We start from the raw sequence: 14,598 nt of genomic DNA on the forward strand, positions 1-14,598 counted from the left end.
CAATAGTGCAAGTTAATATGATAATATTCCAGATAATGTTAAGAGTTTTTATAAAACAGTAAAAAAAATGGTTTGATAAGTACCAAGGGGAAATAAAAGTGTTTGATATCTCCTATCACAAGGAAGCTAGGGCTGGGCGATATGGACGAAAAACTATATCTTGATATATTTTTACTTAAACTCGATATTCGATACATATCTTGATATATTTTCCGGTGAAAGTGTACATAAAAAGATATTAATTTTTTAACGATATTCAGTGAAATTGAACTGGATGACAACTGTACTGTAAACAGTCAGTGGCACTTTTATTAACCCAGTTAGTCAAGATGGGGATTAACAGCACAGAAAATAAACTGTTTTAGTAGCACAGAATTACATAACATAAATAAAATACAAAAATAGAATTTCTACGTAAAATAAATAACATAGCTGTGCAAATAATACATTTTTGGCAGCATTTATCGTGCGAAATATGCTTGAGAACAGTTTTGATTTGACCTTACATAGTAAACAACTCAAATTGTGTTATCCAGACGCATACATTTGTCCAAATGTGGCCAAGTAGACGCATTGTGGGTTTCCTGGACGTCGTCTACATCGCTAAAAGAAAAATCTAAGCAAGAGAATCCCTCTGCCATCTTCCACTAGTTTCTTAATATATTAATCGCTCTTCTCTCCTACGACTCTCTCGTCGTCACTTGGGATGTCTGTTGTGATTTCCCTTCCTGGTTCCATGACCCGCCCTATCTTGCCTCTGATTGGCCTAATCTCAACCAATCGTGACTCATCATACTAAACAATCAATCATGGATGTTCTTATATGTACAAGCACATCTTGAAAGGAGGAAGGGGAGGGGTTTAGTAGCCATTAGAGGGAGTGAGGGGCGGAGAGAACAGGGAACACAACAAATAAGCGGCGTTTGGTAATTTTAACGTGAAATAAATTATATCGATATTACAATATTTTCTTAATTCATGTCTTGTTTAAAAATATTATCGATATATCTTACAAACTTGATATATTGCCCAACTCTAATTGAAGACAATTTAAAACTGCTATGCCGCTACGGTATTATTTAAAAAAGTAAGCAAAACACAATAAATGGACGGAAACTATGAAAAAACAAATGTTTTTTAGACACCATATCTTTATGGAAAAAGTTTGGCAACTAGTGCTGCAACTAACGATTATTTTGATTAGTCAACAAGTATCTTAAGGATTAGTCGACTAATCGGATAATACAGCGTACACATATTTAATAGCTGTAATTTTTCCATCGATTTATAAACGTAGCTTAAACGCCGTGCTAGCTACATGAGGGTTTCTGGTTCAATCCCCAGCTTCTGCCATCCTAGTCACATCGGTTGTGTCCTTGAGCAAGACACTTCACCCTTGCTCCTGATGGGTCGTGGTTAGGGCCTTGCATGGCAGCTCACGCCATAAGTGTGTGATTATATGTGTGAATGTGGAAATAGTGTCAAAGCGCTTTAACTACCTTGAAGGTAGAAAAGGGCTATACAAGTAAAACCCATTTACCATTTTAGGCATGTGCTTACTAACAACAAAAATGACTAATTAATTCATAAATATTTATTTATACTGTAACTGTGCTGCTTGTTCAGCTGTTACAAAAATTTAAATGGCTATTATGCAGAGTAAAACTATGGAACAAACAGGACTTACAACACAAGCAATGCCAAACTATTAATCGATTCAAACTATTACACAAACATGGGGTCTGGTTCAAATATAGAGATGAGGGTCTTTAATTTGACCTGCTGTTGTACTCTGTCTCAAAGTGTTAACATGTGCTCAATGTTTCCTTACCATTATTGCTATGTTGTCTATTACCATTATTGGTATGTTGTCTATTACCATTGTTGGCATTTTGTCTATTACCATTGTTGGTATATTCATTATTCCTACATTGTTGATACAAATTATTGTTACAGTGTAATCATTATTGTTACCTGTGGTAATGCCACTATGATACAACATCTGTATTATAATCCTTGAACAAAGTAAGAGTGAAACTCATGTGAATAATCACTGAATGGAGAACTGGCGGTGGGATTAAATAAATTATCTTCTTCCCACTCCCTTTCAGGCAAAACTGGACAATCATGCATTACATACTATACATTACCTTTTGCACTATATTAATTTATATTATTATGTGTTGTCAACTTTGTACTTTTTTATGTCATTGCCTGAAATAAATAAATAAATGAAAATTAAAATGTTGTCCATATAAAAGAAAGGAAAGGCAAAGTGCTAAAAAACAAAAAACAATTAACCTTGTTTTTGTGTTTAAAATAAACAAACAACAAAACACAATCTCTAACCTTCTCAAAAATAAAAGCATTTTGTGATATTTAAAAAGCTGCACACTGATATATTGACTATTGATTAAGTCTTGGCAGTTTTTGCACTCTAACAGACTCAATGTGTAAAATTCTATATTTGATTAATTCTTAAAATGTTGGCCATTTATATATTATATGTTTGATCTTATGATACATCCGCATTGGTGCCTGTCAGTCTGTGTGTGTGTGTGTGTGTGTGTGTGTGTGTGTGTGTGTGTGTGTGTGTGTGTGTGTGTGTGTGTGTGTGTGTGTGTGTGTGTGTGAGTGAGTGTACGCGCGCAGTTCGCATTTATTACAGTGCTCAATGTGTAAAATTCTATATTTGATTAATTCTTAAAATGTTGGCTATATAGAAGATTGTTTTAATCGTATGGCTATTGGCAGTTTTAGCACTCTAACAGACTCAATGTGTAAAATTCTATATTTGATTAATTCTTAAAATGTTGGCTATTTATAGATTATATGTTTGATCTTATGATACCTCCGCATTGGTGCCTGTCTGTGTGTGTGTGTGTGTGTGTGTGTGTGTGTGTGTGTGTGTGTGTGTGTGTGTGTGTGTGTGCGTGCGCGTGCGTGTGTGTGCGCGTTTCTTAAAAATGTCTTTTTTTTTACGGCATTGCAAATCGACGCTTCTTTAAAACATACTTGAATTGATGTAGACAAAGTTTAGCTGGCTGACTTTTGCTAAAATGATAGTTAAAGTTATTTTTCACACAACTTCGTGTCACTCTTGTTAGCTAGCTAAAAAGGTATAAGCTAACACTTACCCAGGTTGAGACCGCATCCTCCCTCCAAACATCATGTCTCCGCTTTAAATGCTGACAAATCACTGATGTACTGCCATAAAAACAATGTATTCATGTTTTTAACAAGAATAAGAGGAAATATCCTTAAACTTTACATGTTATCACTGGGGTTGTTTTAGCGAGTGACCCACTTCCGCCCGGTAAAAATACGAGTGATGACGTCACGACTAAAGTCGCTACATATAATTGTCGGCTACAAATTTTATTGTCGACATTTGTCGACTAATCGTTGCAGCCCTAATTATACATTTCAATAATACGGTTGTTTCGAAAATATGGCCGTAAATCTGTCACAATGACTGTGTTCAAAGCGATGTAAAATTGCTTATAAATCTTATGAGTAGGGATGTCCGATAATGTTTTTTTGCCGATATCCGATATCCCGATATTGTCCAACTCTTTAATTACCGATACTGATATCAACCGATACCGATATCAACCGATATATGCAGTCGTGGAATTAACACATTATTATGCCTAATTTGGACAACCAGGTATGGTGAACATAAGGTACTTTTTAAAAAAGATAAATAAATTAAAAACATTTTTTTGAATAAAAAAGAAAGTAAAACAATATAAAAACAGTTACATAGAAACTAGTAATTAATGAAAATGAGTAAAATTATATGTTAAAGGTTAGTACTATTAGTGGACCAGCAGCACGCACAATCATGTGTGCTTACGGACTGTATCCCTTGCAGACTGTATTGATATATATTGATATATAATGTAGGAACCAGAATATTAATAACAGAAAGAAACAACCCTTTTGTGTGAATGAGTGTGAATGAGTGTAAATGGGGGAGGGAGGTTTTTTGGTTGGTGCACTAATTGTAAGTGTATCTTGTGTTTTTTATGTTGATTAAATTTTTTTTTTTTTATTAAAAAAAACAACGATACCGATAATAAAAAAAAAACGATACCGATCATTTCCGATATTACATTTTAAAGCACTTATCGGCCGATAATATCGGCAGGCCAATATTATCGGACATCATTAAATTCAATAATACGGTTGTTGTATAATATGGCCGTAAATCTGTCACAATGACTGCGTTCAAAGCGATGCAAAATTACTTATAATTCTTATGAGCTTTTGGATGAACATGGACGTGATCTATTGAATTGAACTAAAATAAAATAAAAAAATAAAAAGCTTAGTAGAAACAAAGTATGATTATATCCATGAGGTAATTGGGTCCATCAAAGTAGAACAAGCAAACACCTGCAGAGCAGGACGACAACGGTTTTATTCTTCTACCTTCTGTAATAAAGTGTAATACCAAGGACGTCAGCGGATTATTATTTATAAATTGTATAAATATACCCAAACTGCATTGTAGTCCGCGCTTTGTAAAAGCTCCTGTGGGTAGTGTTGTCCCGATACCAATATTTTGATACCGGTACCGGTACCAAAATTATTTCGATACTTTTCTGTAGTTTTCGGTACTTTTGTAAAAAAAAAAGGGGACCACAAAAAATTGCATTATTGGCTTTATTTTAACAAAAAATCTTACGGTTTCTTATTGCAAGTTTGTCCTTAAATAAAATAGTGACCATACAAGACAACTTGTCTTTTATTAGTAAGTAAGCAAACAAAGGCTCCTAATTTAGTCTGCTGACGTATGCAGTAACATATTGTGTCATTTTCCATTCTATTTTGTCAACATTATTAAGGACAAGTGGTAGAAAATTCCTTATTAATCTACTTGTTCATTTACTGTTAATATCTGCTTACTTTCTCTTTTAACACTTTCTATCTACACTTCTGATAAAATGTAATAATCACTTATTCTTCTGTTGTTTGATACTTTACATTAGTTTTGGATGATACCACAAATTTGGGTATCAATCCGATACCAAGTAGTTACAGGATCATACATTGGTCATATTCAAAGTCCTCATGTGTCCAGAGACATATTTCCTGACTTTATAAACATAATATACATTTTAAAAAAACAAAAGAAGATTTTGTGATGCCAAAAAATATCGACATAATCATAGTAGTATCAACTAGATACGCTACTGTACTTGGTATCATTACAGTGGATGTTAGGTGTACGTCCACCAATGCCGTTTGTTTACATTGTGAGGCGGGTGAGCTACGGTGTGTAGTGAAGCATGTTTCGCTATTCCTCGTCCTGCAGGGATGATACTTGTAAGAAACGTACTTTATTTGTCGCCATGGAGGCGAGGATTAGGGATTTAGAAGTAGCTAAAACACTACCGACTGGGGCTGGACTTTAGCCGCTAGCTAGCTAGCCATGTCTTAAAGCACCTCTTCCTGAGGGCATTTCAGTGTTATAACTTCACCTTTATCGTTAGTTTTTAAGCCAAAATGCGTCTGTTCTCCCTTTGCTGTCTACACACTGTGTCTGCTTGTAAGTACTCCGTGACATGATTGTGCGCTGCCGAACATGCTCGTCTGCTCGTAAACCAGCAATGTCTGGACGTGACTTTGATGCGGGTGAGGGTGGATATAGCGCCTTTTCAGAGGCGCTATAGTACCAAATATGATTCATTAGTATCGCGGTACTATACTAATACCGGTATACCGTACAATTTTAGTTGTGGGGTAGACTAGCTCGTACATGGACACGCATCATACTTGCCAACCTTGAGACCTCCGATTTCGGGAGGTGGGGGGCGGGGGCGGGGGCGTGGTCAGGGGTGGGGCGTGGCTTGGTTGGGGGCGTGGTTAAGAGGGGAGGAGTATATTGACAGCTAGAACTCACCAAGTCAAGTATTTCATATATATATATATATATATATATATATATATATATATATATATATATATATATATATATATATATATATATATATATCTACATCCTGAAAATATGCAAACAAAACTGTGTTTAGATCATTGATACTTCAAACTTGCATAAATAAATCTTAAGGAATATGACATAACTTGGCTTCTGAGAGCTTCAAAATGTAATGAATAAAATGCTAAAATTGTTGATAAACAAGCAATTGTTTTAATAATTAAATATGGTCATTTTAAATGAATTATGATCATTTAAAATTAATTATTTCAAATATGTTTATTTTAATGTATAATTCTATGGCTGGATGTAATAAGGAGTCAGAAAAAATACAAATAAAAATACAATTAATTTTGATGTTTTTAGCAAAATATATTAAAAATGTATTTCGTTTTTGTTTTTTTTAATTAGTAAATATATTTATTTTTAGGTAAGATAAACATAATAATACAATTTATCTCTAGTATGGATGATTTAGTTCTTGTCACCCTGTTGTCTTCCCGTCTGAAAAAAGGCTGTCCTCACTCAGGTCCGCATGGAGGCCACGCCCCCTCCAGCTCCAGCTGAAAATCGGGAGATTTTCGGGAGAATATTTGTCCCGGGAGGTTTTCGGGAGAGGCGCTGAATTTCGGGAGTCTCCCGGAAAATTCGGTAGGGTTGGCAAGTATGACACGCATACTCCTCTGTTGCCATTTCTAATACAAATTAGAGTACAGTTCTAACTTATATATGTCAGCAGACTTAAAAACTGCAACATAGATGACAGGGAGAAGACGCTGTCGAAGTGGAGCTACATAAATAAGACCGCCTACAAAACAGTGCAACATGAAGAGCAGTGTTGGGTTAGTTACTGAAAACCAGTAACTAGTTACAGTTACTAGTTACTTTATTTCAAAAGTAACTCAGTTACTAACTCAGTTACTTACACCAAAAAGTAATGCGTTACTGTGAAAAGCAACTATTTAGTTACTTCTTCTACTTTTTGTTTTTAAAGCTCCCATTAATGCCCTTTTAGCCTTCATTTCAGTACTGTTATTGCACTGGAGAATAATACAATCTGTTGATCAACTTGACATGCATTTGCATCACTGAACTCTGCTAAGCAATGTGCTCTACATACAACACACAAAGACAAAGATATGTTTCAAAGGGCCAATTTATTTCAGGCCAGAACAAATTGACAAAACTATTTTAAATAGCTGCAACATAACATACATAAGTAACAAACAGCATAATAACACTAACACTAACCACGTTAAACCCAGATTCCAAACTAACAAAGGTCTTAACTCATTGTCTTTCTATGCCACTTCAATATGGAATCCACTCCCAACAGGTGTAAAGTAAAGGGCATCTCTATCCTCCTTCAAAACCGCACTAAAAGAACATCTCCAGGCAACTACAACCTTAAACTAACACCCTCCCCCCCTCGTCCTCCATATCCCACACCCCGGATTGTAAATAATTCAATGTATATACCCTGATGATTATCTTGTGTGATGACTGTATTATGATGTTAGTATATATTTGATAGTATATATCTGTATCATGAATCAGTGGACCCCGACTTAAGCAAGTTGAAAAACTTACTGGGGTGTTACCATTTAGTGGTCAATTGTACGGAATATGTACTGTACTGTGCAACATACTAATAAAAGTTTCAATCAATCAATCAATCAACAACATAGCTGTAAAGCTGGCTTCACCTAAGGAAGGCACACGTGACATACACAAAGCCTAACCAGGCAGATTTGAATTGTTGTTTTGGGCAGTAGACGGGATCTTTGATCCAAGTCACAACTTACATTTAACTAAATTGTGCTCGACAAAAGAAAAGAAGGGAGAATATCTCATACTTGCCTCTCCCCGGGACAACCATTCTCTCAAATTTCTGCCGATTTCCAGCCGGACTTAAGGCACGCCCCTCCAGGTCCGTGCAGACCTGAGTGAGGACAGCCTGCCGTCACGTCCGCTTGGCCAACCAAAAAGTAACCACAGAACACTATACCGTATAGTCGTATAGTGTTCTGTGGTTACTTTTTTGTTGGCCAACGGTTATTATTGCGCACCCCCCTCCCCTCCCCTCCCCTCCCCTCCCCTCACCTCCCCACACCCGCACACACACACAGAGAGCGCAGAGGAAGAATCAGAAGCACGTCTCTGCTTCGCTGCCATAAAACACACTCAGATCCTCAGTTTCTAGCCGATACTACATAAAAAAATAACGTAAAATAACGCAGTAACGCATCATGTAGTAACGGTAACTGAGTTACTTAATATAAAAAATAACGCGTTAGATTACTAGTTACCGCCGAAACTAACGGCGTTACAGTAACGCGTTACTTTGTAACGCGTTAGTCCCAACACTGATGAAGAGGCAGTCATAAAACAGCTTGAAGATGATCTGTAAACATACCGTATTTTCCAGACCGTAGGGCGCACCGGATTATAAGGCGCACTGCCCGATGAATGGTCTATTTTTGATATGTTTTCATATATTAGGCGCACTGGATTATAGGGCACATTAAAGGAGTCGTATTATTATTATTATTTTCTAAATTGAAAACACTTCCTTGTGGTCTACATAACATGTAATGGTGGTACGCGTAATTTTTCAGGATTTATGCAGATCCCAAATACAGACCAGCAGATACTAGAAGGTAAGAAAAGTTGCTTTTGCATAATATTGCGAAACAAAACGCCAGATAATATGTCTTACCTTATACACACACCATAATAATACTTGTATGTTTAATGCGCCGACAATCCTTCAAGCGGTGCGGCTTCATAGCTTACCAAAGTCGTACTAAAACATTTTGATATATTTTTGAGCGCCGTGTGTAATGTTCTATATTTTAAATGGAGCATTTAAAATGTCGGTGTTGTTTACTTGAGACATATTGCCGTCATAGTGCAGCCTACACTTATCTCTTATGTTTGACTGCCATCTACTGGTCACACTTATCATTACACAATGTACCATAGCTTCGAGGTGGGTAACCTCAACCAAACGTATTCCTTACACAAGGCGCACCGGATTATACAGGTAGAGCGCATTAAAGGAGTCATATTGTTATTATTTTTTTGTAAATGTAAAACACTTCCTTGTGGTCTACATAACATGTAATGGTGGTTCTTTGGTCAAAATGTTGCATAGATTATGTTTTACAGATCATCTTCAAGCCGCTTTCTGACAGTCGCTTCCGGATGCGCCGTTTTGTGGGCGGTCTTATTTACGTGGCTCACCTTCGGCAGCGTCTTTTCTCCATCATCTTTGTTGTAGCGGTGTAGCGTGCAAGGACGGGAGTAGAAGAAGTGTCAAAAGATGGAGCTAACTGTTTTAATGACATTCAGACTTTACTTAAATCAATAACAGAGCAGCATCTCCTCATCCGGAAACAACAACCAGGCCGGAAATGTGTCCCATGAAAAAACGTCCGACCGGGACTCTCTAATACCTAAAGTTCCTTGGGTAAATAATGTAAACTCACTACACCGGTATGTTTTAGCACTTTCATGGCGAGTTTACTGGCAGATATAAGTAAGAACTTTACACTATTTTGTATTAGAAATGGCAACAGCAGAGGATGAATGTCCCATAACAAGAAGATAGAGAAAAAGAAGAAGCTTATCGACAATGGTGTCGGTACGGACTACAAAAGCGGGCGCGCGCAATTTTTCAGGATTTATGCAGATCCCAAATACAGATCAGCAGGTACCAGAAGGTAAGAAAAGTTGCTTTTGCATAACATTGCGAAACAAAACGCCAGATAATGTGTCTTACCTTTCACACACACCATAACAATACTCGCATATTTAATGCGCCGAAAATCCATCAAGCGGTGCGGCTTCATAGCTTACCAAAGTCGTACTAAAACATTTTGATAGATTTTTGAGCGCCGTGTGTAATGTTCTATATTTTCAATGGAACATTTAAAATGTTGGTGTTGTTTACTTGAGACATATTGCCATCATAGTGTCGCTTACACTTATCTCTTATGTTTGACTGCCATCTACTGGTCGCCATGTACCATAGCTCCGAGGTGGGTAAGCTCAACCAAACGTATTCCTTGCGCACGGCGTTATAAGGCACACTGTCGAGTTTTGAGAGAAAAAAAAATATTTTAAGTGTGCCTTATAGTCCAGGAAATGCGGTAATCTATGCTAAATTTTGTCCAAAGAACTACCTTCACATGTTCTGTAGACCACAAGGAAGTGTTTCAAATGTAGAATAAAAATCATAATAGTAACCCATTTAAGTCTTCCAGGGGTGTATTTAGGCCGCCCAACTTTAGCATCTGAGCTACCATCCATTGCCACTTCCTTTCCATTAGCCACGCAAGGAACAATGTAATCAATCCTTCATGGATGTGACTTCCATTGATTTATCATCTAATGAGTCAGACAGCATTTGCATGTTGTCGTCCCAACCCCCCCCCCCCCCCCCCCCCCAACAAGATGGATGGTGGGGGTGTCTATGCCTCCAACCATCTCTGACCTTCAAAATAAGTACCAGCAGTAGACAGGAAGTCTTCCTGTACCCACAGGCTGGTGTTTCAGTTTGTGTCATGCATTATTGATTTTCACTTTTTCATAGGACTAATATACTATGCTGCCTCCCAGCTCAGATGTGCAAAAGTAACATTGTCTCCATCGTGCTATGTGTGTGCCAAATCCATGCGTATAACCCGGTTATCAGCAACCCGCGGCTCTTTAGTGCCGCCCTAGTGGCTCCGTGGAGCATTTTTAAAAAAGGATTAAAATTAGAGATAAATGCGTTAAAATGTAATATGGGAAATTATCGGTATCGTTTTTTTTATTATCGGTATCGTTTTTTATTTTATTTAATTTTTTTATTTTTTTATTTTTGGTATTAAATCAACATAAAAAACACAAGATACACTTACAATTAGTGCACCAACCCAAAAAACCTCCCTCCCCCATTCACACTCATTCACACAAAAGGGTTGTTTCTTTCTGTTATTAATATTTGGTTCCTACATTATATATCAATATATATCAATACAGTCTGCAAGGGATACAGTCCGTAAGCACACATGATTGTGCGTGCTGCTGGTCCACTAATAGTACTAACCTTTAGCAGTTAATTTTACTCATTTTCATGAATTACTAGTTTCTATGTAACTGTTTTTATATTGTTTTACTTTCTTTTTTATTCAAGAAAATGTTTTTAATTTATTTATCTTATTTTTATTTTTATTTATTTTTTTAAGTACCTTATCTTCACCATACCTGGTTGTCCAAATTAGGCATAATAATGTGTTAATTCCACGACTGCATATATCGGTTGATATCGGTATCGGTTGATATCGGTATCGGTAATTAAAGAGTTGGACAATATCGGAATATCGGATATCGGCAAAAAGCCATTATCGGACATCCCTAATTAAAATGGAAAAAGATGGGGGAAACATTTATTTTTGTTTTAGTATGTTTTTTGTTTGAGGACAAAGATGACACAAACCTTCCCAATTGTCAGAAAGCCCACTGTTTAATATGTTTGTGTGTATGCTTCACTGATGAGAGTATTTGGTGAACATCGTTTTGTCCTACTAATTTTGGCGGTTCTTGAACTCACCATAGTGTGGACTGCGACGCAACAATTTGTTAACATGTAAAATCTTCCACTTCTTCTTTGTCTCGTTTTGTCCACCAAAGGTTTTATACTGTGCGTGAATGCACAAAGGTGCGCTTTGTTGGTGTTATTGATTTGTTGGAGTGCTAATCAGGCATATTTGGTCAGTGCATGACTGCAAGCTAATCAATGCTAACATGCTATTTAGGCTAGCTGTATGTACTGAACATATTGCATCGTTATGCCTCGTTTGTAGGTATATTTGAGCTCATTCAATATCCTTTACTTTTGTCCTCTTTGTATATAATTTAGTTTTGCATGTCTCATGACACATTATCTGTATGTAATATTGGCTGCATTTCAGATAGTTGTTTGTGTGCCATGTTGTTCCAGACCATAGCAAACATTACCTAGCTTGCCAAAGATTGTACTAAATCTATTAAAAGAAGACAGCCTGCCGTTTCCTTTAACTTGGACACACACATCTATACCTTTGGCCATTCAAAGCAAGTCATTTCTAGGAGTTATCTCATTATTTGAGTAGCCTCTGATTTACTAATGTTTTCCAATGTTTTAAAAATGTGTAGAATAAATATTACATTTCAACATTTCTGTCAACGAAGATTTGCTTTCAGCCTGCGACACATAGTCATTTTGATAGTAGGCTATTATAGCTAATATAGACACTTACATCATGTGTTGCCTTCATTATAAGACTTATATACGGCTTTTCATTTTTTGTGACTCCAGACAGATTAGTTTTTTGTATTTTTGGTCCAATATGGCTCTTGCAACGTTTTGGGTTACCGACCCCTGGTACAACCTAATAGTCCATTCATATTCGCTGGGAAACGGTGGCTTTTAATAATGATAGTCACCTACTTGCAACAGTCAATTTGGCAAGGACACACCTAGAGGGGAACCATATTTGTGAGGCTTAGTCATGCACCTCCATGCTACACACTGCAAGTCCCAACGCGTCTGCTCTAGGGCAAAGTCCTGATAGCTGACACCTCCTGCCAGAGTCAAAAAATACCAGGCAAAGATACCTAAACAATTCAGTTTGAACATAACATACCATCTCAAAATGGACAGAAATGCTTCAAACGGATCAATATGAGTATATTAACCAAATCCCAGGTTTTTTTTGAGAAGTACTTACGTATTGTTGGGACGGCAACGTTTTTCACTTCCTGCGTAGTCAGACGGCGAGGGGTCTGCTTTGGAATGGTGGGAAGTTCGGCGGTGGATTTCAATGTGACAGAGGGCTCTGGTAGAGTTCCTCGTGTAGGCACATTTGAACCTTTTGTAGATGTCTCTACGTTTAAAACCTCAGGACGCACCGAGGTTAGAGAAACAGCAGTGGTCAGAGAAACAGCAGGGGGAGGCGACTGAGGAATTGACACAGGTATTCCCAGTGTGGGATCCGCCGATATGATAATAGGGTCCTGTCCTATGGGTTTAGGATCTGAATGAGTGGGGGGGTCGTACTCAAAGATCTTATCTGCAAATACCCATTTGAGTCCAGCTGTGCACAGAGCTAAACTGAGTAAACAGGCTACGATGGGCAAGATGCAGATTTTTTCAGAATGCAGGCAATTGCTAATATGTTCCATTTCTATGCACACGCAGCAGGTCCCAGGCAAAGCTATAACTCCCAGAGCTTCAGGATGCTCCCCCTCACCGCCGCCACTGGCACCATCATCCTCATCGTCATCATCTTCTCCTCCCGCTGGAGTTACCTCTGCAACCTCTTGCCCGTTCTCTCCAGCTACCTCCGTCTCCTCGGGTTTCTCCTTCGGGACTTGCCCAGTATCAACGGTCGAGTCGGGCGGGCGAGCGGGCCCTGCGGAAACATCCTCCATTCCCTCAGTCATCCTGTCGTTCTGCAACCGCCGGACGCCGGATCTCTGAATGGCTTAACTCAGAGCATCACAGAGCAGCTGTCCGCCACCGGTCACTTTAAGTATGTTGTCCATTACGCAGAGAAGCCAGCCGGGAAGGTAAAGTGCGATAACGCTCTTGTTCGTGATTCTGACCTTGTCTGGAAAGCCTTTTAATGGAGTTCCATACTCTCAAAGCAATGTATAAAATTGGGATTTTCAGATATACTGCAGGTGAGAGGAGAAAACATTGCTTAGATCTATTGGATGTTTAAGGAGTGGCAGAATGACCGGAGCTCACTCACCTGAGCACTTGGATGACGGAGACGGCGTCGCGGTGGGCCGGCCGCGACTGCAGTGGCAAAAGTGTAAAAGAGAGGACGAGCAGGCACTGCAGTGGCAGGAGGGACATGCTGCCTCGTCCGTCCGTCAAGCTCCCGGCAGCAGAAAGGCTGAATCATGAGGGAGCGGCAGGTGTCCTTCCTCCCCGGCGCCGCCACATAAACGATGAGTAAGGGAAAGAAGAGAGGAACAGACTGATGGTGAGAGGGCGGGGGGGTTGCAGCAGCAGCAGCTCACAAGGGCAAGGAAGATGGGTCACTCCCCTTTTTCTTCTTTCACCCCTCCTCTCCCACTCTTCTTCCTCGCTAAGTGAGTGAGGCGTGCTCCGGCCTCCTCCCTCCTTCCTCCTCTTACTCTCTCGTGCAGCCGGCTCGCCATCCCGGCACAAAGCATCAAGCTAAGCAACTTCCTTAATCCAATTAGAGGCAATGTCGGCGAATCGTGGGCAGGCCGACCCCTTTAGCCACCTCCTCCAGCAGCACTCCACATTGATTATGCTGATACCGACGGGTGTGTTTTTGTCTATGGGAAGGAGGCAAGGAAACAGACATATGGGCCATCACCAAAGAACAGAGCCGCTGTGTTGTAGTCCTCTCAAGTCACGAAATGTAAACTTGCATATGTACAATTGTTCTTTTTTTGTTGACTTCTACAATAATATGTTCATGTTATGTTTTAATTTGGAATTGCTGTTTGTTTAATTTGTTTAACCTCTTAAGGTCCAAGCTGTTTGTCTACATGCTTTTTTTATTTCTCTTTGCTATTTGGGCTTATTGGACCCCAATTAGAATAAACACTAAAAATCATCTTTTAATATGATGGACTTAGTC

General features: G+C 38.5%; 1 protein-coding gene across 6 annotated transcripts in view; it reads right to left on the minus strand.

Moving 5' to 3' along the window:
• nrg1 (neuregulin 1) overlaps positions 1-13,957 on the minus strand; it is a 121,249-nt gene extending 107,292 nt beyond the window's left edge. For all 6 annotated transcript variants that reach the window (XM_061980663.1, XM_061980662.1, XM_061980661.1 and 3 more), the window contains exons 1-2: positions 13,732-13,957; positions 12,706-13,654 (exon numbers count right to left, since the gene is read on the minus strand). In XM_061980663.1, the coding sequence (XP_061836647.1) occupies positions 12,706-13,420 (715 nt within the window). In that variant the 5' untranslated portion in view covers positions 13,421-13,654; positions 13,732-13,957. The remainder of the gene's footprint in view (positions 1-12,705; positions 13,655-13,731) is intronic.
• Positions 13,958-14,598: the final 641 nt, after the last annotated feature.

This window comes from Nerophis lumbriciformis, linkage group LG20, assembly GCF_033978685.3.
Source record: "Nerophis lumbriciformis linkage group LG20, RoL_Nlum_v2.1, whole genome shotgun sequence".
In the NCBI taxonomy this organism is placed as follows: domain Eukaryota; kingdom Metazoa; phylum Chordata; class Actinopteri; order Syngnathiformes; family Syngnathidae; genus Nerophis; species Nerophis lumbriciformis.